We start from the raw sequence: 26,040 nt of genomic DNA on the forward strand, positions 1-26,040 counted from the left end.
CATGCACATCTCCTGCTACCTCCGACTCAAAATAATAAGTGTAGTTTGCGCTTTCTAAGAAATAACTTTAACTAAATAAATAATAAAAAATATTAATAATTATAGTACATAATTAATATTATTGGAAAGATCAATATTGCACCTATTTTTTACAAATCTAATCAAACTTGTGGTACACAAAAAACCTAAAACGACACTCTTTTTGACACGAAGAGAGTGCGTAAAATCCAAGAATGATTTTAGGCTCCATTCTCCATGCCAAGGAAATAGTGAGGTCAAAGAAGAATAATACTTGAAAAGCCATGGCCGAAAAATTAGAACCGAATAGGAATTCCTTTTGTACTGCTATATATAACCGACTGGTAGGTTATAGTTCTAGATCGAGAGTCAGCAGTGTGTATGTCTATATATCATAGATGACACGTAGTATATAGTCTTCCGTCCTAAAAATGTAAAAAAAGAACACTTGACTAATATTATCTATAATCTATAATACCAAAAGGAATATAATTCGATTTATAATAATAGAATATATTTTCATAGTATAACTATTTAGAGTCATAAGCGTCAGTACCATCATAAAATGTATTGAATTGAGAATTACATTTTTTTTATACAAAGCAGGTACTACAGATATTACTCCATTCGTTACATAAAGAATGTCATTCTCACGTCACAAGAAGTCAAACGTTTTCAAATTTAACAAAGCATATATAAGACGATATTTATGTTTATGGTGTAAATCATTGAATATATTTTATAATAGATTTATTCATAGATATCAAAATGTTTTATAAATATATTTAAACTTAAGAAAATTTGACCATTCTATAGTAACATTCTTTTGGAGATGGAGGGTATGTATGAACCATCAACGACGACTTGTGATAGGAACTTGGCTGAAACTGACGGGGCCGGTATAGTATAGTTGGCAAGATTTGACTCATGATTGTGTCGGCCGAGCTAACAAACTGAAAGTGCGACGGATGTTAATGAAGATAGCTTAGCTGATGTGGAATCTGACCTTCTTTTGTAGGCGGGCCTCACTAGCTAGTAAATTATTTCGCCTAGAATTTATATAGTAATCTATCTATCTATATTGTCTACGTATAGTGTACAGAAAGTGTCGAGTCGTCTGTCGTCGTCATCGCGTTCTATGCTTTCTGACGCCAAAGCTGCCGCCGGCATGACGTATGCAGCCACGAACAGAGCACAGCACAGCCGATTCTTCTTCTCTTCTCGATCTCCCTCAATATCTTAACACAGGAGCACAGCCGAACAGGAGTAAGTTTTATGTGAATTATTAGAGCAGAATGAACGAGTTTGAACATCTTTGATGTTTTTTTTTTGGCATGAGGATGACACATATCATGCATATAGAGATTTGCCATTATAATTTTACAAAGTTGGAGATTTGCCGTTGGTATCACATATGAGACACACATGAGTCAATGATATGTGGAACAGAATAATATATATGCCTCTAATTTAGTGTTGGGACGATGGGGTTGAGGTACGGGGTCGTGATACATGGTATGATACTTGCGAAAAAAATTTACACTTTGAGTCAAAAATAAACTCGTGAACCTAGGTTAGGGTCAACGAACCCGGGTCGAGGGGTGGTGCTGGACGCGACTGCAACAGCGTGGCCAGGTTGCGCTTCACAGCCTTCGGCTCTGTATGTGCGAACGACGCGCAGGCAGGTTTTTGTTTTTGTTTTTTTATTTATTTCGGCTGAATCTTTAAAAAATTATTGTAAATTATAAAATAAAAAATCTAATTTTTTTAGTCCAAATGAGTAGATCTATACAGTAAATATATAATATAGTATATTTTAGTATAAAATATTTGCTCTGTCTTTAGATCTATGCTTTTATGTATTTAATTGGAATAATTCATAGCTGTTGTTTCTATGGTCTGATTGTGGTTTAATTATTGTATTATTGAACTATACTAAAAAAAAATTTATACTCATTAGATCGTATATTTGTTTAGTTATTACCTGGTTTTTAGAGTTCAGGAAGAAGAAAAAATGAATTTTCGCAAAAGTTGAGAGAGGTAATATAAACCTTTTCTATTTCCATTCTACTTTTTTTTTTTGAGAAAATCTATTTCCATTCTACTGCTATATCTGCTTTTTTTTTGAGAGGAAGGTAGACTTTTATTAATTCATAATGTTTTGAGGTACATGCAAAATTTCTAGACGCCCAAGGAGCCATAAATATCTCCCTGGTGCCAATTTACAAACACCTTTAGCAAGAGCATGGGCCTCACAATTTGATTCTCTACCTTCATGCTTAAAAACTACTTCCTGAAACAAAGTGCTTCTAGCTTTAATTTCCTTCAACACTGAGGAATAAGCACACAAACTTTGCTTCTGAAGATTCAAAATCACTTCCAAGCAATCTGAAGCTATTACACACTTACGCACCCCAATGTCCATGGCCAAAGAAATTGCTTCATTACAAGCCAAAGCTTCCAAAGATGACGGATCAGTTAAACCATCAATGACCATAGCACTTGCAGCCACATAATTCCCTACATTATCTCGACACACCACACTAACAGTCCCCTTATCTTCAGCTCGTGCCACCGCAGCATCAACATTGAACTTCACGAAAGCTTCAGGTGGAGGTATCCATTTGGGAGCTGATTTCTTGTTTCTTGTTGACTTGGTCATATCAATGTCCTCAATCAAACCAGCCAGTTTGAGATCATCAAGATATTTTGTAATAAAGCTGAATATTGATAATGGGCTTTGAAATATACCCTCATGTAATGCCATTCTTCGTGCCCTCCAGATTGCCCAACATATGATTAGAAGTTTCTGAAATTCTTTTGCCGATAAAGTTTCCTGCATAAAAAACAGCCACATCTTTGGATTATTAATCTCAGTTGCAGCAATATGGTCAATGAGATCCTCATCTACTAGAGTCCAAACACATCTTGACATTGTACAATAGAAAAGAGCATGGCGCCACGAGTCAATAATAGCACCACATAACTTGCATCCACTATGTTCACTCATTGACCTTTCTTTAAGAACTTCACCGGTACTTAAAGAATTATGGGCCAATCTCCAAGCAAAGATATGAATTTTTGATGGTACCTTGACCTTCCAGAATAATTTCCATCTTTTTTTAGCTCCTTCAGTGTCCGAGCTCTCTACTTTGCCATCAAGCCAATCTTGTATTTGATTCCTACGGTGGACAAGCATTCTGTAAGCAGATTTAACTGAGAATATACCACATCTTTCGTAGTGCCATGCCCAAAAATCATCTTGCCAACAAGAACTCAAAGGAATATTTTTTATTACCTGAGCATCCATATCATAAAAGTACTTTTGAATCACATCTTGCCTCCATTGCATAGTTATTCCATCTATTAATTCACTAACACATCTGGGTGGGTTTGATAGCTTTGATGCAATTGGCCGCAACCCACCATCTCTTGGGAGCCAATTATGTTTCCAAATATCTGTACTTTTACCATTTCCAATTCTTTTGATCAATCCTTGCTCAAGAACGTCCCGTCCATCAAGTATAGCTCTCCAAATTTGTGACGGTCTACTTCCCAAGACTGCTTCAAGAAAATGTTTATCAGGAAAATATAATGCTTTCAATAGCCTAGCACTCAAGGATTTTGAATTTTGCATAATCCTCCAAGCCTGCCGAGCAAGAAGAGCCAAGTTAAAGAGCTCTATATCCCTGAATCCCAGCCCACCAAGGTATTTAGGCTGAGTCATTTCTTCCCATGATACCCAGCAATTTTTCCTTTTCCCTTCCTTGCTACCCCACCAAAATTTTCGAATAATTGCATTAATAGCTTGACATAGTCCCCTTGGTAGTCTGAAACAACTCATGGAATAAGTAGGTACTGCTTGGACTACAGCTTTAATCAACACTTCTTTGCCGCCGGCTGAGAGGCATTGTTCCATCCATCCCTGCACCTTATTCCATATCTGGTCTTTTAAATATTTAAAAGCACCATTTTTTGACCTACCCACATCAGTTGGCAATCCTAAATAGCGTTCAGTCAGTGCCTCATTATTCACACATATCTTCTTTTTTATCTCCTCCTTTAATGTATTGCTGCATTTTTTGCTAAAATAAATTGATGACTTGTCGTAGTTGATTCGTTGTCCAGATGCATCACTATAAGCAGCAAGAAGTGAATCAATTATTTCTGCCGCTCTTACACTCGCTTTGAAGAATAAAATGCTATCATCTGCAAAAAGTAAATGGCTGATTCTTGGAGCATTCTTAGCTAATGTAATTCCCCTCTCCTGATTGCTATTGTTATTTAGAATACATGATAAGCCTTCAGCACAAATAAGAAACAAGTATGGAGAAATTGGATCACCTTGTCTAATTCCTCTGGATGGTTTGAACTGTTCTAATATTTCTCCATTGAAAAGAACTGAGAAAGATACTGAGGTTACACATTTCATGATTACATCAATCCATTTCTTACTGAATCCCAACCTCTCCATGATGGCAAATAAATATGGCCACTCCACTCGATCATAAGCCTTAGACATATCAAGTTTGAGAGCACAATAGCCATTCCTCTTTGTGCCATTTGTTCGCATAAAATGTAGGCATTCATATGCAGCAATTATATTATCAGAAATTATCCTACCAGGGACAAATGCAGACTGCTCTTCGGAAATGATTTTAGGGAGGACTAACTTTAGCCGATTAGCCAACACCTTAGAAATGATTTTATAAACCACATTACAAAGACTGATCGGTCTAAATTGCCCCATCGAGATTGGATTTGCCATCTTCGGGATTAGAACAATGAATGTACTGTTAATTTCTTCTGGTAATTCATCCCCGTTGAGCACCTGAAGCACTGTGCTGGCCTGTAGGATTCTGCAGGCTGACGGAGCGGGCCGGCCCAGCGGGCTGGCTACGTGGCCTGGTCCACTTCCAAGCCCAGACGTGGCCCAACACGGTGCTAAAATGTAGACGCACCATCTCCTCTACTCTTCACCTACTCCCGGCGCTATCCCCTCCCCTCCCCTCCCCTCCCGACTCACCCAGCCGGGCGCCGGCGAGAACCCTAACCCTACCCAATGTCCTCTTCCTCTCTGCCGCCGCCGCCGGCTTCGCCGCCCACGGCCGCGGAGGACGAGGCGCGGGACTGGGCGGAGATGCCGTCGGACGCGCTGGCGGCCGTGTTCGCGAAGCTGGACGTGGCGGAGATCCTGCTCGGGGCCGGGCTGGTCTGCCGCGCGTGGCGCCGCCTCGCGGCCTCCGACCCAACGCTGTGGCGCCGCGTCGACATGACCTACCAGGGGGACCAGCTGCAGACCGAGGAGGTCGAGGCCATGGCGCGCGCCGCCGTCGACCGCGCTGCGGGCACCATGGAGGCGTTCGGGGCCGAGACCTTCGTCAACGACGAGCTCCTACGCTACATCTCTCAGAGGTCGGGGAAGCTTTACCCACTCCGTTTGCATTTCTTTTCTGTTAAATGATCGATTGATGGAGACACAGGTTCTAGCGAATTCGTGGCTCCCACTGTGCGTGATTACTGCAACCAATTTCTCATTTTGGGGAGATGCTTGATCTTTCTACATTTATTTAGAGCATTCTTAGCTAAACGTACGATTGCACCTCAAGCTACACTTGCAGCAGGATGTTGAGGAAATGTTTAATCTTTCTGTATTTCTTTAGAGCATTCCTAGCGAAACGTACGATTCCACCTCAAGCTAAATCTAGAGCCGGAGTGTTGGTCTTCCTTTGTCTGCCTATTTGTGTAGAGGATTCGGTTACTTAGGATAACATGCTGTGAGTAGTTTTATCAGTCTAGAGCTCGGCTCAGTGCTCCAAAGGAACCGCGAGTCATTTGCAATCAGATCCTTTTGGATTAGGCAGAATTCGCTATTCATGTGCTATTTAATAGGATATAGAAATTGAATATCTTTGACTTGGAAACTTATGTCTTTCCAAAATTTTGTCTCAAAAGGAAGAATTAACAGTTCTTCAATAAACTTGTAGGGTCCATGGTGTCTCTCAAAAACCTTTCTCTTGTAGTTGAAGCATTAGCCATTGTTGCTGGAATGAGTCCAAATATTGCTAGCTGGTGAACTTTTCTGCAGTTCATTCTTATGTCTTTGTCACCTTCGGCGAATGGCAAACTATCTTGTTGTCGCAGACTTCGTTAACCTTTATTCTTTTAGTAACCCCGTTTCATGCATTCTTGAGAAAACATTCGTGTAGTGGGCAGCAAGAGGTGGATCCTGACTATGCAGATGGTAGTCATGGTCAGTGCTGGGGTGAGGCTGTTCATCTTGACACCCTATGTTGGGGAAAGTAAAAGAGGGGTAGAGATTGTAAGGAAGATAACTCTTTGCTTAAGTTCATGATTGCATCTAGGTTTATAGCATCCAGTCCCAACAACCTCCTAGTTCTGACTTCTGAGCATTATCAATCGAATCTCCAGCAACTCGAAGCAATCTGAGAAACTTTACTAACAAACCAATCAAACTCCTAAGTCCTAACAAACTGGAACTGTAGTTTCCACGCACGCTGCCACGCCATTATCGTCACTGTTGTTATTGTGCTGTTCTTCTTGGCCTGGCAGGAATAGTGCCTGCCTCACACTACATAACAATATGTCTTCAATGTTCACAGTATCTGGAAGCTTGGCAGCTTGCATATATTTCACCCTATTATCTGATTTCTTAAGAAATTGTCAGAGTGTTTCTGAATGAACTGGTATTTGAGGAAGAAAATTAAATTGTTGCCTCGGACATTTGTAAAAACTTAACCACCCTAGGAGGAACTAGGTGCCTTTTTATTTATGACGAAATAGGCACCCAAGTTTGTATTGACAAGGACTTGAACTTGGTGGTCTTATAGTATGGGTGTACATCCATTCCTTCAACCGAGTAAACTCAGTTCCTGTTCCTCCTGCTGCATATTCGTAATAATAGCTTGATGACTCGACAAATTTGATTGTGCCATGCAGCTTGATATTAGTCTAAAATCATTTACTAGAACTAGATTCAGCTTATATAGCTATCAAAGGAAAAGATCATCATGTAATTGAAGTGTCTGGTGCCAAATTATTACTATCATCTGTGATTATTTTCTTTCTCCTACTTCACATTACTCATGTCGTTTAGGGCTGTGTACTTGTGTAATTATCCAATGCATGTAAATGTCTTTGTCAGAATTGATATTTTATTTTTGTTGTTTGTTTAGTGTTCTGTTTGCTTCAAGTTCCACAAATTGAACTAGCTCACCTATATTTTTTTTGTTCTGCTGCATCAACTACTTTTTTTGGACCTGGTACCAACTTTGATTTACAACTGTTACCAGTTTCAGCAAGTTTGAGTTCTCATTTATGCTGAGATCGTGCTTATCCCTGTTAGAGGTGTTTTACTGTGGTTCGTTATCCTTGCTTTGTTTCAATCCTTTAGCAAGATGTGATACGTAGATTGTTTGTAATTTTGTATTGTGTCAACTCACACAGTATTGAGCTATTAATTTTTTTGTGGATTGTGTGTTGAATTTTGCCTCTTAATTAGGTTTAGATGATTTTTGATATATTGTTGTTTATTGATTTAAGAACTGGCATTGATTTACTGAAGTAGAAACACACGTTTTTATTGTGCCTGTTATGATATTAGAAATCAGCTTGGGTCTGACACCTGATTACTTGTGTATTCACTAAAAAACAAACTCATCAAGATTTACCCATTCTGCATGCAGGGTCCCCTCATTGAAGAGCCTCCATCTCTGCTTGTGCCATCATGTCACTAATCAAGGTTTTGCAGAGGCAATTAATGGTTTCCCTCAGCTCGAGGAGCTAGATGTTACATTCTGCTCATTGAATGGTAGCATGTGTGAGACTGCTGGGAGAGCCTGCCCACAACTTAAATGCTTCAGGTTGAATGAGCGCTGGTGTATTCTTCAAAGTGAGTTTGCACCCTACGAGGGCATGGATGATGACACGGAAGCATTAGGGATCGCTAGCACCATGCCTGGGCTCCAAGAACTTCAGTTGATTGGTAACCAGCTGACCAATGATGGACTCATGGCAATCCTTGACCGTTGCCCTCGCCTTGAATCCCTTGACATTCGCCAGTGCTACAACATACAAATGGACGATGCACTGAAACTGAAATGTGCTAGGATACGAGATCTGAAGCTTCCTCATGACTCCATCTCCGACTTCAGGTATCGGGCTTACATCGTCAGCAGCATCGCTAACACTGGCTCTGATTTTGAATTGGATATGTATGATGATCTGCTGGATGTGGTCACTGAAGACGATGATGCTGATTTTGATGATATGGATGATTTTGATGATACAGTCTCAGATGGAGGCATGTACGGTGATGACTTTGATATCTGAAGCAACAAGCAAGAAACTAATTGGAACAGCTTTTCCGTGCCCCTTGTGTAGTGCTGTGACCTGGAATGGTTCGGCATCCCCTTGTGTTTGAGATTCGGGTAGCTAGGATGGAATCTCCATGATGTTTATACTTCTGCGCCTCTCCATTTGTTGTATGAAGCTTAAGTAGCTAAACTGGTTCTAATTGATGTCGACCGGTTGGATTTTATATTTTGAACTTTTTAAATTGATATTTTAATAACCTAGGGCCAAACAAATATGTGTATATATACCTCTTGGCCATGTTAGAGATTTGATTACATGTTTGCATGTGATTATGGATGTCTTAATTTTTGATTTTTTGAACAACCGAAATAAATTTTTTAAATTGGTTTTCACATTTTCACCAAGTACATGTTTAAATGTTTTCACTTTCACCTTGTATGTGGCTTTGTATCGTATATTTTGCCTGTCAAATTAACACTCGTGCAAATTAGCTATATGTATAATGTACACCCAGTACATGTTTAAATGTTTTCACTTTAACCTTGTATGTGGTTTTGCACTGTATATATTGCCTGTCAAATTAACACTCTGCAAATTAGCTATATGTATAATGTTTGTATAGAGTGATCGATAGAATACCAATGGAGTGTTTGGCTTCCAGACACCAAAAGCCAAATTTTGCATGGATGTTTGGTTCAGCATTTAAGATAGGCAACACCGCACCACAGCAGTTGCAGTAGAAATATTTCCCGGCACAAAATGCGGCGTAACTTTTGAGCGCCACAAACTGTGGCTCGCCACACATGCATTTGAGGCATGGCTGGTAGTGGCTGTCAGCCAAACAGTCTCCTAGTTTTTTTTTCAATAACAACATTTTCAGTGCCACAATCTAAAGAAAGGTGATGTCACTTATTTGCTTAGCATTTCTTGGAATGTGTTTAACAGGATGGTGGAAGGTGGTGAGCCCATCTCCATTAGGGTGGTCCCAATGCTAAAAATTACATGTAATTGGTAATGTTGTAGTGGTAGTTCCAATGTTATAGTGAGCCCAAGTGGCAGTCTCAATACTAAAAACTACATGTAAACAATGCTAGAAATTACATGTAATTGGTAATGTTGTAGTGGTAGTTCCAATGTTATAGTGAACCCAAGTGGCAGTCTCAATACTAAAAACTACATGTAATTGAGCCCTTCAATAACAAAGGGCAACCACTTGTTCCTCTAGTCTAGTGGCTCAAGGGAATGTTGTAGTGAGCTCAAGTTTGTCCTTAGCAAAATCTTCCTCAACATCCCCTTTGATCCTCCTCCAGCTCCTCTAGTCTTTAGAGATCCCTTTAAACAGTATGATGGGGCTGTAGCTACCGCTTCTTGCTATTAATTTCATGGGTGATGACAGCCTTGTGGTGGCTATGGGTTGGATGTATATATACTCATGGCAAGTCCTCGCCTTGGCGGTGTGGTGAAATCTTAGGTTAGATCCTTGTATACATCTCACGTGCTTGTTTGTTGTGTTTTCACTTATTGTTCGTACTCAATTTCTCTCTCTCTCTCTCTCTTGCGTTGACATTTAGTATTTTCACCTGATCTATCTCTTAGTCATATTTCAAGTCAAGGGAAAGGTACAAGGGGGTTCTTCTAACCTTAAGGAAGTGTGGTAATTGAGCAATCTATTTTTGGATCAAATTTTGGTGTTGTTTCTGTAATTTTTCATATAGAAGTTCCGGAAAAATCTTCATAACTTCCCGACTTTGCTAATCCACGGCTTTGAAGTGTGAAGAAATAAAGGTTAATTTTAAGTCTATTCACCCCTCCCTCTAAGCCCTTCCCTTGTGTTTTGACAAAACCCTCTAAGCCCTTGTTGATCCTTTCATCAATGGTTGGGGCAAGTTCATTGGCAAGCCTTGAAGAGGGAGATAAAACTCAATGGTCAATGCACGTATGAAGCACTCAAGCTATCCAACAACCAGACATATAACATGGTTTTAGTGAAGACATGTGTGGCACGAGAGCGTGGAGACCACGACTCAGAAGTGTCGCAGTAACGTGTGGATGAGAGAGACAGAGAGTATTTGTTGCTGCGCTAGGTTATATGGGCCGCTCCATCTATTTTTCTCTTCCGGCTTTTGGCCCAAACGTCAATTTGTTTCCTAGATTTGCGATCAACTGATCAATCTAGCTGGTTTGCTTCCTTCACGTTCTGTTTTCTATGACTTCCTTTAATTTGTCGTTCCTTTTTGATTATTTTCTTTTACAACTTAAACACTCATACTCATCCTTATGATTTATGAACACATACAAGTAAATTCTACTTTTATGAGTACCTTTGAAGACTGGGGTGACAAATTCTCAAGATTGACAAAGTATAAAATAATGTGCTCGCTTCTCGGTTATGTAAAGACTTCAGACAAGTTATTCGCGTACGCATTATTCATTATCTAAAACGAAGTTATTTGCGCACTTGAATTGAAGATACAACACAATTTGTGTCCCTAAATTAAAAGCAACTCTATCTCCAACTGATGATCTGATGCATGGTCGGTGGTCAGTATATGTGTGTGACACTAGCAGTCCGCTAGTACAGCAAATGGAACACGAAAGAGGAGGCGGCGACGAGACGTACGTGAGGTCGGCGTGGATCGAGTCGCCATGCATGCACCTCGATCGCCGGCGGCGAGCGAATTTTCCCGTCACTGACGACGACGACGAGGAGAATACATTCTGCTGGTTGAGTTTTGTAGATCGAGAGAGCCTGTGTGTGATGAGCATTTCATTGGGTTCGATTCCGTTACATCCATAATCCGTGCATCTAGTACTACCTGTTTGGACGACTGTCTCCTCTCCTCTGACGCCGACGTACGTCCCGGCCCATCGCCGTCGACGGCGACGGCGGTGAACAAGCCTGCATGCATGTGTATGTGTATATCGACCAGAGGTCTCGATCGGTGCAGCGATAGATCTGACACGGCGGCAGACGTATATATTTGTCCTATACATATATATTGAACATATTCGTTCGTTCATTGTATATACATGCATGTGTGGTGTGTGGACAAGGACTGGTGACGACGGCAACAAGTTCAGAGATTAGTCTACAAGTCTAGCAGCGGCATGTACACTGCTACGTATACGTGCAAGCAAAGCTCACTTTGTGCATCATATATGTGTCAGATATATAGCTAGCCCAACTTTCTCGTTCTCAAAAAATTTTGCAAAATTTTTCAGATTCCCCGTCACATCGAATCTTTAGACACATGCATGAAGTATTAAATATAGACAAAAATAAAAACTAATTGCACAGTTTGGTCGAAATTGACGAGACGAATCTTTTGAGCCTAGTTAGTCCATGATTGAACAATATTTGTCAAATACAAACGAAAGAGCTACAGTGTCGATTTTGCAAAATATTTTGGAACTAAACAAGGCCCAATGAAACTGGCCTGCTTCCAGCTTGTTCGTAAGTTTGCACACCACTAGTTATTAGTAATACATTGTTGTCTAGTGGTGTGTCTAGCAACTATGAATTTAAAGCGTCAGCAAATTAAATAAGCATGCACTCGGACGACTACATATATACCCACGTATGCAGTCAATACAAACAAAGGTAGATCTCTCAATTAGTTAGACACAAGGTAAGTGGAGGAAGTAAGTTCCTAGCAATGGACACTAGACACAAGCTAGGTAAGTGCAGTGGTTATAAAGCTACGAGAAGGTAGCTAGCTCTAGCTGCAACAAATGGTGACTGACGACGACGACGACGACCACAGCATTGCCCCGGTGATGACCGATGAATAAAGCAGGCGGAGTTTATTATTTATACTATTTTCTGAGCCAGCTGTGGCCCTACAAGCTATCGCACGTTCAAAGGCGCCGAAAGCTACACTGCTCAGACGCTGGTCCGTGGAGGGATGCTTATTATCACATTGATTTCGTACCTTGATGATGTTCTTAACATTGAAGCTACGACCTCCAGCTAGTCACAAAAATTTCGGCATAAAACTCCTCCGCATGACTTGTTTATTAGGGCCTGTAATGATTGCCCTGGAACTATTTCAGCTAGATAGATTGATATATAGGCTTAATTGTATTAATATAAATTAGCTAGAATAGTTCCAGCTAGCCTCAAAACCAGCCAAACGAACGAGGCCCCATGGATTTTGGGATGGACTTATCCATGCTGCCTGTTTTGTTAGATGAATGAGATGAGTTATTTTCATGTACTGTTGGATGAACGCGAGTGAAAAAGATGAAAATAGCTAGCTAATATATTTGTGATTTTAAAATACATGTCATGAAAATAAGCTGAATGGCGGGAACATCGTTCTGATTCTGAAGTTAGATTTGGCAGAGAGGCCGGGAGATTTCAGGCCCATTGGTCTAATCCATTCCTTTGGAAAACTGATCACAAAGGCTCTTGCGACCTATCTTTCCCCACACATAGACAGCTTGATCTCGGTGGCACAAAGTGCTTTTGTGAAGCGCCGATGCATACACGATAACTTCATGTATGTGAGGAACCTAGCTTGAGCATACCATAGAACGAAGACGAGGAACCTAGCTTGAGCATACCATAGAACGAAGACCCAAGCACTACTTTTCAAGCTTAACATCTCTAAGGCTTTTGACACTATCTCTTGGGAATACATGCTGGAACAGAGGATTCACTCAAAAAATGGTGTGACTGGTTGGTGTGACTGGTTGGCATTACTCTTCAGCACCTCCCGTTCCACAGTATTGTTAAATGGAGTCCCTAGAGGAAAGATCATTCATGCCCGAGGACTTAGGCAAGGTGACCCCCTTTCCCCCTACCTCTTCATCTTGGCCATTGACACCTTGCAAAAGGTACTTGATATAGCAACTGAAAATGGGTTTCTATCCCCTCTGAGGTGACGACATGCAAAGCTTCGCCTATCACTTTATGCTGATGATGCTATGATTTTTATCAACCCCATCCAAGAGGAAGTAAGAGCCATGCTGAGAATACTAGATCAGTTTGGTTCAACCACGGGCCTACATCTGAACCTAACAAAATGTGTAGTGGCACCTATCAGATGTTGTGGGCTCAACCATGACAAAATTCTGGGAAGCTTTGTTGGCTAGAGAGTTACCTTCGCGATGACTTATTTAGGCCTTCCACTCACTCAAGGTCACCTCAAGGTTGTCCATGTGAAGAGAATTATTGACAAGGTAAGATCCAAGCTGGCGGGATGGCAGGGGAAGTTGTTAAACCTGTCGGGACGGCGTGAACTGGTGCATTCAGTCCTTAGTGCTATACCGGTCTATTTACTGACCTCACTCAAACCACCTAAACAACTATTCGAGGACATTGATAAGGCCCGACAACGTTTTCTCTAGGTGGGCGACAGTGAGTTTCATGGCAGCAAATGTAAGGTGGCCTAGGTCATGGTGACGAAATCAGTCCTCTTCGGTGGTTTAGGAATTGTGGACTTGGAAAAGTTTAGCAGGCTTTGAGGCTAAGATGGCTATGGTTTGAATGGACCAAACTAGAAAGACCATGGAACGGGATGGCGCTACCGGTGGATTCAGTGGACTTGACACTCTTCAATGCAGCCACACACATAACTATCTACAATGGGATCAGACATCCTTTTGGCACTCCTACTAGATTGATGGCCAGGCACCTTCAAAACTATTCCCAGCCCTCTATGGCCACAACAGGAGGAAGCACCGAACTGTAAGAGAGGCAGTGCAAGGGGGGAGCTGGATAGGTGACATTGCGTATGACCTAAATGATGACATCCTAAGGGAGTACTTTTAGCTATGGAATGCGACAGAATCTACTCACCTCAATTTGGATGATGATAAGGAGGACCAAATAGTATGGATGCTTAAGAGCTCAGGAGAATATTCAGCTAAATCAACCTACAATATTCAGTTTGCCTGCCAGATCACCATAGATTTCGCGAACCTCATCTGGAGTGCGTGGGCGCCGCCAAAGTGTAAGTTTTTCCTTTGGCTTCCACTCTAGGATAAACTCTGGACTCCCGCTCGCCTACAACTCCACGGTTATACAAATTACTTTTGCGCCCTATGTGAAAAGAATCTGGAAACTGCAATGCATCTGTTCTCGGAATGCCCTTGCGCAATTACAGTCTGGACCCTTGTAGCAGACTAGAGCCATTGCTATTATTTACATCCCTCACAGTGAAGGAAGGAGCTTGACATGGAAGACTGGTTCTCCCATCTACTGTAGAGAAAGAACAGGATGGTCCATACACTTGCAATTTTAACCGCCTGGAGCATTTGAAAGCAGCGAAATGCTGACGTCTTCAGGGAGGCTAGGAAGGTGGCGCATGAGCTGTTTGAAGAAACCAAGAACACTTGCTTTACATGGTCCAATGTCGGAGGAAAGATCCTCAAACCTCTAACCGTTGCCAGGAACCCTAGTGTGTAATAGGCCCTTGTATCTACTAAATACCCCTGCAGCCTAGGCTCACACATGTAAAACTGTTGGTTGCTTCTCTTCGCTTATTTTCAATGAAATACCGGGTAACCGGATCTTTCGGAAAAAAAACATGTCATTAACTTCAAGTTATAGGTTATCTGAGTGACCACGAAACAAACTAACTATGTATCAACGCATATGCATGTTTGCTAGTAAAATGTAAGAGAGAGAGAGAGAGAAAGAGATAGAGACTCAAGTCTCTATCCTAATACGACTTCTCCACTCACATTATTCTAAAATAATAGTCTTTCGCAAGTGACTACCTTCCTCTAGGGAAGACAATACACAATAAATCTACATAAATTGAAACTCGATAACCAAGAGGATTGCATAAACCCGCCGGTCGATGCTGCGTGAAGATAGGCCCCAAGGCAATGCCTTCAAGAAGGAACAACACGAGAGTCGCCGATGCTGCCCACCTCAAACCAAGGCATGATTTTCATCTGGGATTGGTCTCACAAACTTTCATATGGTTTCTCACACTTTTGTTGCTTTTCAAAGGTTTTTTTTATTAGCCGAAGGCGTTGAGTATAAAGCTCTTTGCAGAGGCTATAATTATTTTTTTATTTAAAAAAGACTTTGGTCGTGTCTACTTGAACTTCTTTGAGAAGCTACAGGAAACTTGATTACGGCAAAACCTAAGTTCAATCTGCTGGGAAACCGTACCAATTTAATTGTTTGCTTTTTTGAAGAAAACAGCTGGCTTTTGAAATTTGATTCTAACTAAAAAAAGAATCTTCTTTATTAATTTCTACTGTTTTAAAATTGTGCAGAAGCCGGTATAGAAGCTCAAACAAACGCATCATCTTCCATTCATTTTGTGTGCTCTGGAAGAGAAAACGTGGAAAACAGGAAGAGGCTAGCAAGTAGCAGCAAGCTTGCAAGAGAGAATATATAATCACCTATGCCAATGAAATTATCTTTTTTTTTATTTTTCTCTCATCACCACGTCAGCCAATGATTTAGACCTACCATTGCGACGACATGCCCTTGCCTTATTCACTTGAATTTATCATGCTACTTTTCAGTTATAGAATAATACTTTTCTCTCGTAACAAATTAACGACATCAGCTTTTCTTTTCAACCAGCCGAACAAAGCTAGGCCACGCTTTTTACAAACTCCAAATTCCAGACACGTTGTATGCACATGCAGCATATATACAGTGTATATTTATAGTAGAATTCGATATGGTCACATGGTATATTTTTCCTCGGAATGTACTTCACTAGCCACGCGTCTATTTCTTTGTGCTCCCAAACTTGCTTATTGTCTTTTTCATTCTCAATGTCGTTTCTGCTTTTATATATTACATATAAATGATGATGTTAGCTAATCCATCTCTATACAGTACTGTACCTGTAGTCCTGTAGTACTCCATATAGCTTTGATTTGATTTGATCTCAAACTAAGTTGTGAATGCAGTAGTTGGGAGTCAGGCACAGCATGGCATGGGCGCATAGCAGCATTGGCAATTTGGCACGGTCCAGTCCAGATTTTGAGCTGGCCCCGGCCAATTATTGCAACGTGGACAGGCCGCCCGGATTGCAGGAAATGTTAGCTGACCGTCCCACAGATGTGCATTCATCCACGTCTGTCCTGCATCCAAGGTAGCTAGCACCAACAGCTTTCATCCAGTCCACCATCAGAGAATGCGCTGCTAGCAGTTTCAGTGAAAGACAGCAGCTGTAGCCGCACTCAAGCTGTCTGCGCATCAAACACTGTGCAGTGCAGGATGGAAAATAAAAACTTTTCAATTTAAGTTGAAAAAAAATCATTTTTAGGAAGAAAATGAAAGCTTAATTAGCACAACCACTGACTAAAACAAGCAGCATCTGAACTGAAAGCAGACCTACTAGCTGGAGTGCCCACCATCTATCTATTCTATCAGTATAGATACCACACTAGCGTGCGTGTTCCTGCTACCATCGTCCAAGCGTAGCAAAAGATGTAGCTAGCTAGCTAGCGTCGGAGAGTTGTATTTATATTCGTCTACTAAAGTTGCAGCAAAAGGATTGATGTAGACTTTGTCGAGTAACATCCGGAAAAGAGGATCGCCAAGGCCGGCCTGCGTCTCATGTTCAAGGAGGAGAAGATAAAAAGTTTCAGAGTGCATCATTGTAACTATGCAAACAATAGATTAGATTTTATTTTATTTTATGGAACTAGATTAGATTGTTTAATTAGCAGATATAAGAGATGCAGACGCTTCTCTTTTAACCTTCGTTTCAAGGGAACTTCGTGTATTCGCAGCAAGTGTAGGCCGCGTGAATGATTCGGTGCTCCTCTCTGCAAATTAAAACAAAGCCAAGAACATGTCCATCTCTCTTACTGTGGCCGATCGATTAAGCGTCAAAGGACATATATGAAAGTATGAACTGTAATAAACCGAAGACGTTTTCAGCATGTTTGATTCTGAAGTTACCACCAGTAGTAGATCAGACTGAACTTTGAATTGGGCTCACTGGGGCAGACAGTACGAACAGACGCCGTCGGAGAGAAGAAAGCGCCGCCGCCGGCGGTGGTTGAGGGACTAGAGGGAACAACTGCACTACACTTGTGGTCCATATATACATAAAACGCGGCAAAGCAGGAGGAGCAGCAGGACCTGGACCATCCCATGCCATGCCATGCAATGCATGTCCCCCAGATCTTTTCTGTGTGGCCTCTGCCTCCATCATTCTCCCAATGTCTCTCATGCCTGCACAACTCATTGTTCCTGATCCTTTTTCAGAATTCGCTTCCTACAACAACCCAATTAAGTAAAGTCTGCATGCAGTTGCAAATGCAGGAAACTACAACAATATCATCAGTATCACAAGATGATGTTGATGGACCTGGTAGGGGTTTGCACGCACTAGATAACACGGCGTTTTTTTTTTGGTTTAGTAAGACTGGATCTCCTCTCAGATGATGGTTGATCGACCTTCGACCAGACTATCAGTGAAGCTACTATCTGAAAGCTGGGCGGCTAATTCCTTGAGAACTTGAGAAGTGCCCATGACCAAAACATATAATAGGTATACTTAGCTACTACTGTACTGTATAATAAGGCAGAGGACAAGTACACACAGTGACAGTGTATATTAGTGTATATAGCAGGCAGCCAATTAAAGCAACAAAAGATACAAGCAGAGAGGAAAAAAGCAGGCGGCAGCTTTGGTTGGGGTGTCATGGACCCATGGCCATGGCTGGCTGTATGTGTGGACTGTGGAGGCCGGGGCAAATTAGGACACAGGACCGGAGAGAGATAGAGATAGGGAGAGACAACGGCATGACGGGACGGAACGGAAGCCATGACCCATGAGACGGAATCCTGATCCTGACAGGCAAGTGTGTGGTGTGACGCCTCGAAATGGCGACGCCCGTCCACACACAGGACACAGCCACAGCCACGCCGCTCGACATTTCAACGGGGGCCCCTGTACGTGTTGTTGTTTTCCGTCATCCTCCGCGTCGCGTGATGCGTAGTACACTTGCCCTGCTGAAAATGTACACTTTAGACTGGGATTATTAGGACTGCAGGTGAGTGAGGAACAAGCAGGTACTCCGTAGAGTACTGTACTGTAGACCAGAGCGCTGTCAAATGTTTGTTGTCCTAATCGAGGGAGGTTAGCTAGCAGCGAAGCCGAGATGGATCATCGACGAGTGTGCAGCAGGTTTTGCACTTGCTGCGATCAGATGGATGGGTTGGGTTGGGTTCTTCTTTGACCACTGGTGTTGAGTGTGACTGGGAGGATGGATGAATGCAAATGGATGATGTGTGTGCTGTGCTGGTGCCCCCGGGGACGCACACGCACACACGACACGGGTCCACGGGTGCTTGACCCTTGGAGCAAAACAGTCCAAAACGCCAAGGTTACAGGTAACCACCACTAACCGACCAGCCTCTCATCACACTCACATGCACATGTTTGGGTTTGGGGCTGGGATACATCCATACACACGCGGCCAGCAACCTTCATATATATGGCTACCACACTCACTACACCAGTTACCCAGGGCTGTGAACCATGCCGTCAATGAGAAGCCCAGCAAATCAAATATTGTTCACTAATTTATTAAAGTAGAAAAACAATTACAGAATGACTGATAAGTTCAGCAAGCAGATAAGCTCGAGCCAACAGACTAGTAGCAGCAAAGACCAGACCAAGGACGACTAGCAAGAGTACCCATACCACTCTCACCTCTCTTAGCTCCAGTACACACACACACACACACCTGCCAGCTGCCACCAGGAGAGTACTAAGCCGCATTAACTGGGACTGGGAGTAACAGTAACAGCTACCGGCCGGCCCCCTCTACCTCAACCAACCTGTCTCGCCCGCGCCACGAGCGACCCCGCGGCCAGACGTCCATGGCGGCCTGCGGCGCCGCGTCTGACGTCTCCCTTCCTTGAACCCCTGCTCAGCTCGTCGTCGTCGCTTCCCCCACCCCCACCCATCCCTCGCTCGTCTTCTTTGTCTCATCCTTGCCGCTCCATCGCCAATGTCGTCGTCCCTACTCCATCGCCACAGCGCGTGCACGTACGTACGCGTACTCGTGTAGCGGCAGCGTACATACAAAAGATCCCATCACTCCTTGCTTCTGCTTGCTCCGATCCATCCACAGTCCACACCAAAACCGGTAGTGCTACCATACTGCCGTCGTGCCCATGTCCGAGTCCAGCAGGGCGTTCCACCTCGACGCGCCGTCCTCCTCCTCGTCGTCGTCGTCCACCGCCGCCGCTGCCGGCGACCGTCATCATCACCATGGGAAGTCCGCCGCCTCGGCCTCCACCACGGGCGGCGGCAGCGTGCCGTTCCACAGGCTGTTCGCGTTCGCGGACGCCGCCGACGCCGCGCTCATGTCCCTGGGCACGCTCGGCGCGCTCGCCAACGGCGCCGCGATGCCGCTCATGACGGTCCTCTTCGCCCGCCTCATCGACGCCTTCGGCGGCGCCGCCGACACGCGCGACGTCGTCGCCCGGGTCTCCAACGTCTCGCTCCAGTTCATCTACCTCGCCGTCGCATCCGCCGTCGCCTCCTTCGTCCGTAAGTACATTTATTTATTTACACACTGACTGACTGCTCCACCGACACTCTCACCGACGGCCATCCACCCCACGCTTCAACAACAGAGGTGGCGAGCTGGATGATCACCGGCGAGCGGCAGGCGGCGCGGATCCGGGGGCTGTACCTGGGTGCCATCCTGCGGCAGGAGGTGGCGTTCTTCGACCAGCGGGCCACCACGGGGGAGGTGGTGGGGCGGATGTCGGGGGACACGGTGCTCATCCAGGACGCCATGGGCGAGAAAGTCGGCAAGTGCATCCAGCTGCTCGTCGCCTTCGCGGGCGGCTTCGCCGTCGCCTTCGCGCAGGGCTGGCTCCTCGCGCTCGTCATGCTCGCCACCATCCCGCCGCTCGTGCTCGCCGGCGCGCTCATGTCCAGCGTCGTCGCCAGGATGGCTTCCCTCGGACAGGCCGCCTACGCCGACGCCGCCGGCGTCGTCGACCAGACCATCGGCTCCATCACGACAGTGAGATATCTTTATCCGTTCCACCATGCCTCTCCTTTCCTTTCCTTTTCCTTTGCGTCGTTCATGTCGGTCCGATGACACGTCATCCCACCACCCAAAGGTCGCGTCTTTCACCGGCGAGCAGCGGGCGGTGGAGAAGTACAGCAGCTCGCTCAAGAGGGCGTACAGCTCCGGCGTCTGGGAGGGGCTCGCCGCCGGCGTCGGCATGGGCATCGTCATGGTGCTCCTCTTCTGCGGCTACTCCCTGGGGATTTGGTACGGCGCCAAGCTCATCCTGGACAAGGGCTACACCGGCGCACAAGTCATGAATGTCATCTTCGCAGTGCTCACTGGCTCACTGTAAGTCTTTTTTTTTTTCCCTTCATTTTCACCAACACATGCATTTCCGACAGAATTTAGTTGCACCAGTAATCTCATCTCAATATAAGTGTCAGTCAAGATCATGACAAGTGTGTGACCAAATAGTATTTTATCTGCAACTGCAACAAACGATTGGGTGGTGGGTGGTTTCAGGAACAAAAAGACTAAGCAAAAAAATGTTCATGTTGCTTTCTCTGTATACATGATAAATCTATCAGGATTCTGCCGCTTTCTGTCTATGTTAAAGCCAACTATATCTGGATTTGCCCCTGATTAAGACATGTCAGGCCACTCGAGGACGCAAAATTAGCAATTTGTTTGACAGCGATAAGCACTAGATGCGCCATCAGCAAACAGATAAAGCAGCTAGACCAACTCTGCACGTTTGGTTTATTCAGTTAGCTGCATAGCAGCAACAGACCAAATGCAGATCATGCCAACCTTGCCTTTTTGGTTTCACAGGTTCATATCATCCATACCCGGCAAGGTTGGCAGAAACAGAGCACTAGTGTTGTCGAGTAACCGTAATTGTCCAACCCAATCGAATCGAATTCTCATGAAATTCACTTTTGTCTTTTACAAACTTTTTTCACTTTTGTCTTTTGCGCTGGCACAGTTTCATATCATGTACAGGAGATAAATTTCTATCTTTGGTTAGTGCTAAATGAGCATGCTTTCTTGTCACCGAAATCAAACTACTTTTTTTTTTAGATAATGACCGAAATCAAACTACTGTGGATGCACATGGAGTTCTTTGATCAGACCAACAGAACTACTTACTAGTTAGTTTAGGAAGCTGACCTTCTTTGCTATTGCAATCACCAGAGCTCTGGGCCAAGCATCTCCGAGCATGAAAGCATTCGCGGGAGGGCAGGCTGCGGCATACAAGATGTTTGAAACAATCAACAGGGAGCCTGAGATTGACGCGTACAGCACGGCAGGTAGGAAGCTGGACGACATTCAGGGAGACATTGAGTTCAGGGATGTTTACTTTTCATATCCGACAAGGCCTGATGAACAGATCTTCAGTGGTTTCTCCCTTACCATACAGAGTGGCACAACTGTCGCACTAGTTGGGCAGAGTGGGAGTGGCAAGTCGACGGTTATCAGCTTGATTGAGCGGTTCTACGACCCTCAGCTCGGTGAAGTTCTGATAGACGGTGTTGATCTAAGGGAGTTCCAGTTGAGGTGGATCAGAAGTAAAATCGGTCTTGTTAGCCAAGAACCGGTCCTGTTCACTGCTAGCATAAGAGACAACATAGCTTATGGCAAGTACAATGCAACCGATGAGGAAATCAGAGCTGCAGCTGAGCTTGCTAATGCCTCCAAATTCATAGATAAAATGCCCCAGGTCAGAATACTGCTTATGCTATGAATATGCAAATTTCATCACTGATGACGAATTCTAAAGAAAATATTTTAGTAGTAATATGGAAATCTAAACACCAATGAGGGAGACAAACTATCCCGCCGTGTGTTTGAATTTCTTGATGTTTTTGACATTTCCCAGGGTTTCGCTACTTCAGTTGGTGAACATGGAACACAACTTTCAGGTGGGCAAAAGCAAAGAATAGCCATTGCCAGAGCAATTCTCAAAGATCCAAGAATCTTACTATTAGATGAAGCAACAAGCGCTCTAGACACTGAATCTGAAAGGATTGTACAGGAGGCTCTTGATAGGGTCATGACAAACCGTACAACTGTCATAGTTGCTCACCGTTTGAGCACTGTCAGGAATGCTGGTACCATTGCCGTGATTCATCGAGGATCAGTAGTTGAAAAAGGTATTTCCTTTTTCCTGAAATCATAACATGCCTTTTCTGTTATCAATTGCTTGACTCCTTAAAATTTCACACCTCATCAGGTTCACACCATGATCTTATAAGGGATCCAGAGGGAGCTTACAGTCAACTGATACAACTACAGGAAGCGAGCCATGCTTCTGAGGGTGCAAACTACCAGAACAAGTCAAACAGGAAGGGTGATTCTGGGATTCACTTAGGAAAACAAATGTCGACAAATCAGTCACCAAGCCAAAGGTCACCACAGAACAATAGCAGCAACCACTCGTTCTCAGTATCACATGGTGTGCCTCTAGAAATTGACGTCCAAAACAGTTCATCAAAGAATATAGATGAAGAAATTCAGCACGAAGTGCCTCTCAGTCGCCTCGCCTCACTTAACAAACCCGAAATCCCAGTGCTTATCCTTGGTTCTATTGCTTCGGCTGTCAGCGGAATGATCTTCCCAATCTTTGCGATACTTCTATCAAATGTGATAAAAGCATTTTATGAGCCGCCACGTATTCTGAGGAAGGATGCTGAGTTTTGGTCATCTATGTTCTTGGTATTCGGTGCAGTGTACTTCTTGTCACTTCCTCTTGGCTCATACCTTTTCTCAGTGGCTGGGTGCAAGTTGATAAGAAGGATCAGACTGATGACATTTGAGAAGGTTGTCAATATGGAGATCGAATGGTTCGATTACCCAGAGAATTCAAGTGGAGCAATAGGCGCAAGGCTATCAGCGGATGCAGCAAAAGTTCGGGGGCTTGTGGGTGATGCATTGCAACTGGTGGTGCAGAACTTGGCAACTTTAGTTGCCGGTCTGGTAATTGCTTTTGTATCAAACTGGGAGCTCTCTCTTATTATACTGGCTCTGATACCGCTTATTGGCCTCAATGGATGGATCCAGATGAAATTTATTCAGGGATTTAGTGCAGATGCAAAGGTATGGCAAGAAGCCATAACAAATGCTGCTGTTTCTTCAGTTAGTTTATCATATTATTCACATTTCATCAATTCACTGATTCCACGTTATGATTTCAGTTGATGTATGAGGAGGCAAGTCAAGTAGCAACTGATGCAGTGAGCAGCATAAGGACAGTGGCATCATTTTCAGCTGAAGAAAAGGTGATGGATTTGTACAAGAAAAAATGTGAAGGACCTTTAAGAGCAGGGATCAGGACAGGAATAACAAACGGTATTGGCTTTGGGGTTTCCTTCTTCTTGCTGTTTGGAGTTTATGCTGCCAGCTTCTATGCTGGTGCACGGCTTGTAGAGAATGATAAAACAACTTTTCCCAAAGTTTTCAGGGTATGTATCATGTTAAATATGCGATGTTTACATTATAAAAAAGTGAATCTTAAGGGTATAAAACATTTGTAAATAATATATGTTTTCGCCATTTGAATGCAGGTATTTCTTGCTCTCAGTATGGCAGCAATCGGGGTGTCACATACAAGTACCCTCACATCAGATTCTTCCAAAGCAAAATCAGCCGTATCTTCTATATTTGCCATCATGGATCGAAAATCAAGGATAGATCCAAGCGATGATGCTGGGGTAACTCTGGAGCCACTAAGTGGCAACATTGAATTTCGGCATGTGAGATTCAGATATCCAACACGGCCCGATGTTCAGATTTTCCAAGACCTATGCCTGACAATTCAATCTGGAAAGGTACTAAACATCTAAATTTCTCAGGATTAAAGTGTTACTTGATTTGAACCTATCATCATACAGCATACAAGTTTACGAAATCGAACTGTTTTACTTGTCAGACTGTTGCACTTGTTGGAGAGAGTGGTAGTGGCAAATCAACAGCGATAGCGTTGCTGCAGAGATTCTATGATCCTAACGCAGGCCATATACTCCTAGATGGAGTGGACATACAGAAGTTCCAGCTGAGGTGGCTAAGGCAACAGATGGGGCTGGTGAGTCAAGAACCATCCCTGTTCAACGACACGATACGGGCAAACATTGCCTACGGAAAGGACGGGCAAGCAACAGAATTAGATATCGTGGCTGCCGCACGGTTGGCAAATGCTCACAAGTTCATCAGTTCACTGCATCAGGTAATAATCTCCTCAAATGTACTACTGTGTACTTCCTACTCTGAAGAACTAGATGATATGTAAAGAAACTTCCTACTCTGAAGAACAAGATGATATGTAAAGAAATGAGACCTTACAGAGATCAGCTATTACCTGAACAATGCAGGGATATGACACCATGGTCGGGGAGCGTGGGGCTCAGCTATCAGGAGGGCAGAAGCAGCGCGTCGCCATTGCCCGCGCCATCATTAAGGATCCCAAGATCCTTCTGCTCGACGAAGCGACAAGCGCCCTCGACGCAGAATCCGAACGTTCAGTGCAGGACGCCCTGGACCGGGTGATGGTGAACAGAACAACAGTGATCGTCGCGCACCGGCTGTCCACGATACAGGGCGCGGATGTGATCGCGGTGGTCAAGGATGGGGTGATCGTCGAGAAGGGGAGGCATGACGCCTTGATCAAGATCGAGGGTGGCGCTTATGCGTCCCTCGTCGCGCTCCATTCAGCAGCGCCGTCGTAACACATGGAAAGTCCAGGCAGATAGTCTGAATTTGTGATAGGTGAGCAACTGAGCATGCAAAGACTGGCAGCTTAACAAAGTTGAGGCGCCCGTTTTGGTTGTCCAGCTCCTGGTGAAATAGACACTGCAAGGCAAAAGATGTATAAACTCCGTAGCATAGCTAAGCCGGAAAGAAGACTACACAAATACAGCAATGTAGCAATCCTAAGTTACACAAATAGCAATGTAACAATCCTGTCTAAGTTACTACTAATGTGATGAACACAGATATTCAGTGTAACAAGCGTAAATACTGAATATAGTATATACATTATATATAATAACAAGAAACATGTAGATGATGGTGACATCTCCTTACCTTTGCCTTGAGTTCATCCCAGTTTGAGGAAAAGCTAAGGCCTGTTTAGATTGGTGATAAAAAATTTTTGTATGTCACATCGGATATGTCGAAAGGATGTCGGGAGGAGTTTTTAAAAACTAATAAAAAAACAAATTACATAGCTCATCAGAAATTGCAAGACAAATCTATTAAGCATAATTAATCTATCATTAGCACATGTGGGTTAATGTAGCACTTAAGGCTAATCATGGACTAACTAGGTTTAAAAGATTCGTCTCGCGATTCTTAACTAAACTGTGTAATTAGCTTATTTTTTTATCTACATTTAATATTTCATGTATGTGTCCAAAGATTCGATGTGATGGATGAAAATTTTTTGGGTGGGAAACAAGGCGCCTTCACTCCTTCAGGCTTCAGGTGTTCCGTCACTCGGAGGGACAGACCTTGTAGTGACAGAACCTATCACAATTCCGTCAACATATATAAAACTGTAAATGATTTCAGAAGATGCTGAATTCGAGAAAATCCTCCGCTGAATCCTCCTGCAAGCAACAAGACGCTAAATTAAGGAAACCAATGAACCCTAGAGAAGATGAGCAGCATCTAAACCTGCAGAAAACATTTTGATTATCTGTCAGAACTCAGAAAATTTCG

General features: G+C 43.4%; 3 protein-coding genes across 3 annotated transcripts; 2 read left to right on the forward strand and 1 right to left on the reverse strand.

Annotated features, from left to right (window-relative positions):
* On the reverse strand, positions 2,165-4,690 carry LOC110430246. The gene is made up of 2 exons (XM_021447562.1): positions 3,317-4,690; positions 2,165-3,200 (listed from the first exon to the last, which is right to left on the reverse strand). Exons 1-2 carry the CDS (start codon positions 3,331-3,333, stop codon positions 2,165-2,167), a joined length of 1,053 nt encoding a protein of 350 aa, XP_021303237.1. The 5' UTR covers positions 3,334-4,690.
* Positions 4,998-8,703, forward strand: LOC8068197 (putative F-box/LRR-repeat protein 23). Its single transcript, XM_002439194.2, has 2 exons — positions 4,998-5,433; positions 7,725-8,703. The coding sequence occupies exons 1-2, from the start codon at positions 5,081-5,083 to the stop codon at positions 8,368-8,370; spliced, it is 999 nt and encodes a 332-aa protein (XP_002439239.1). The 5' UTR covers positions 4,998-5,080; the 3' UTR covers positions 8,371-8,703.
* Positions 19,037-25,407, forward strand: LOC8071289 (ABC transporter B family member 4). Its single transcript, XM_002439195.2, has 10 exons — positions 19,037-19,850; positions 19,937-20,334; positions 20,435-20,673; positions 21,520-22,045; positions 22,205-22,478; positions 22,559-23,421; positions 23,520-23,786; positions 23,889-24,152; positions 24,254-24,547; positions 24,693-25,407. Exons 1-10 carry the CDS (start codon positions 19,472-19,474, stop codon positions 25,044-25,046), a joined length of 3,858 nt encoding a protein of 1,285 aa, XP_002439240.1. The 5' UTR covers positions 19,037-19,471; the 3' UTR covers positions 25,047-25,407.

Source organism: Sorghum bicolor, chromosome 9 (assembly GCF_000003195.3).
Source record: "Sorghum bicolor cultivar BTx623 chromosome 9, Sorghum_bicolor_NCBIv3, whole genome shotgun sequence".
NCBI classification, from domain to species: domain Eukaryota; kingdom Viridiplantae; phylum Streptophyta; class Magnoliopsida; order Poales; family Poaceae; genus Sorghum; species Sorghum bicolor.

What these genes read in the sequence shown, in the direction of transcription:
- LOC8068197 (XM_002439194.2), top strand. Translation starts at nt 5,081, where the DNA reads ATGTCCTCTTCCTCTCTGCCGCCGCCGCCGGCTTCGCCGCCCACGGCC. An exon ending in CTACGCTACATCTCTCAGAG is followed by an intron (nt 5,434 to 7,724) that starts GTCGGGGAAGCT and finishes TTCTGCATGCAG; the next exon opens with GGTCCCCTCATTGAAGAGCC.
- LOC8071289 (XM_002439195.2), top strand. Translation starts at nt 19,472, where the DNA reads ATGTCCGAGTCCAGCAGGGCGTTCCACCTCGACGCGCCGTCCTCCTCC. An exon ending in TGACAATTCAATCTGGAAAG is followed by an intron (nt 24,153 to 24,253) that starts GTACTAAACATC and finishes TTTACTTGTCAG; the next exon opens with ACTGTTGCACTTGTTGGAGA. An exon ending in TCATCAGTTCACTGCATCAG is followed by an intron (nt 24,548 to 24,692) that starts GTAATAATCTCC and finishes TGAACAATGCAG; the next exon opens with GGATATGACACCATGGTCGG.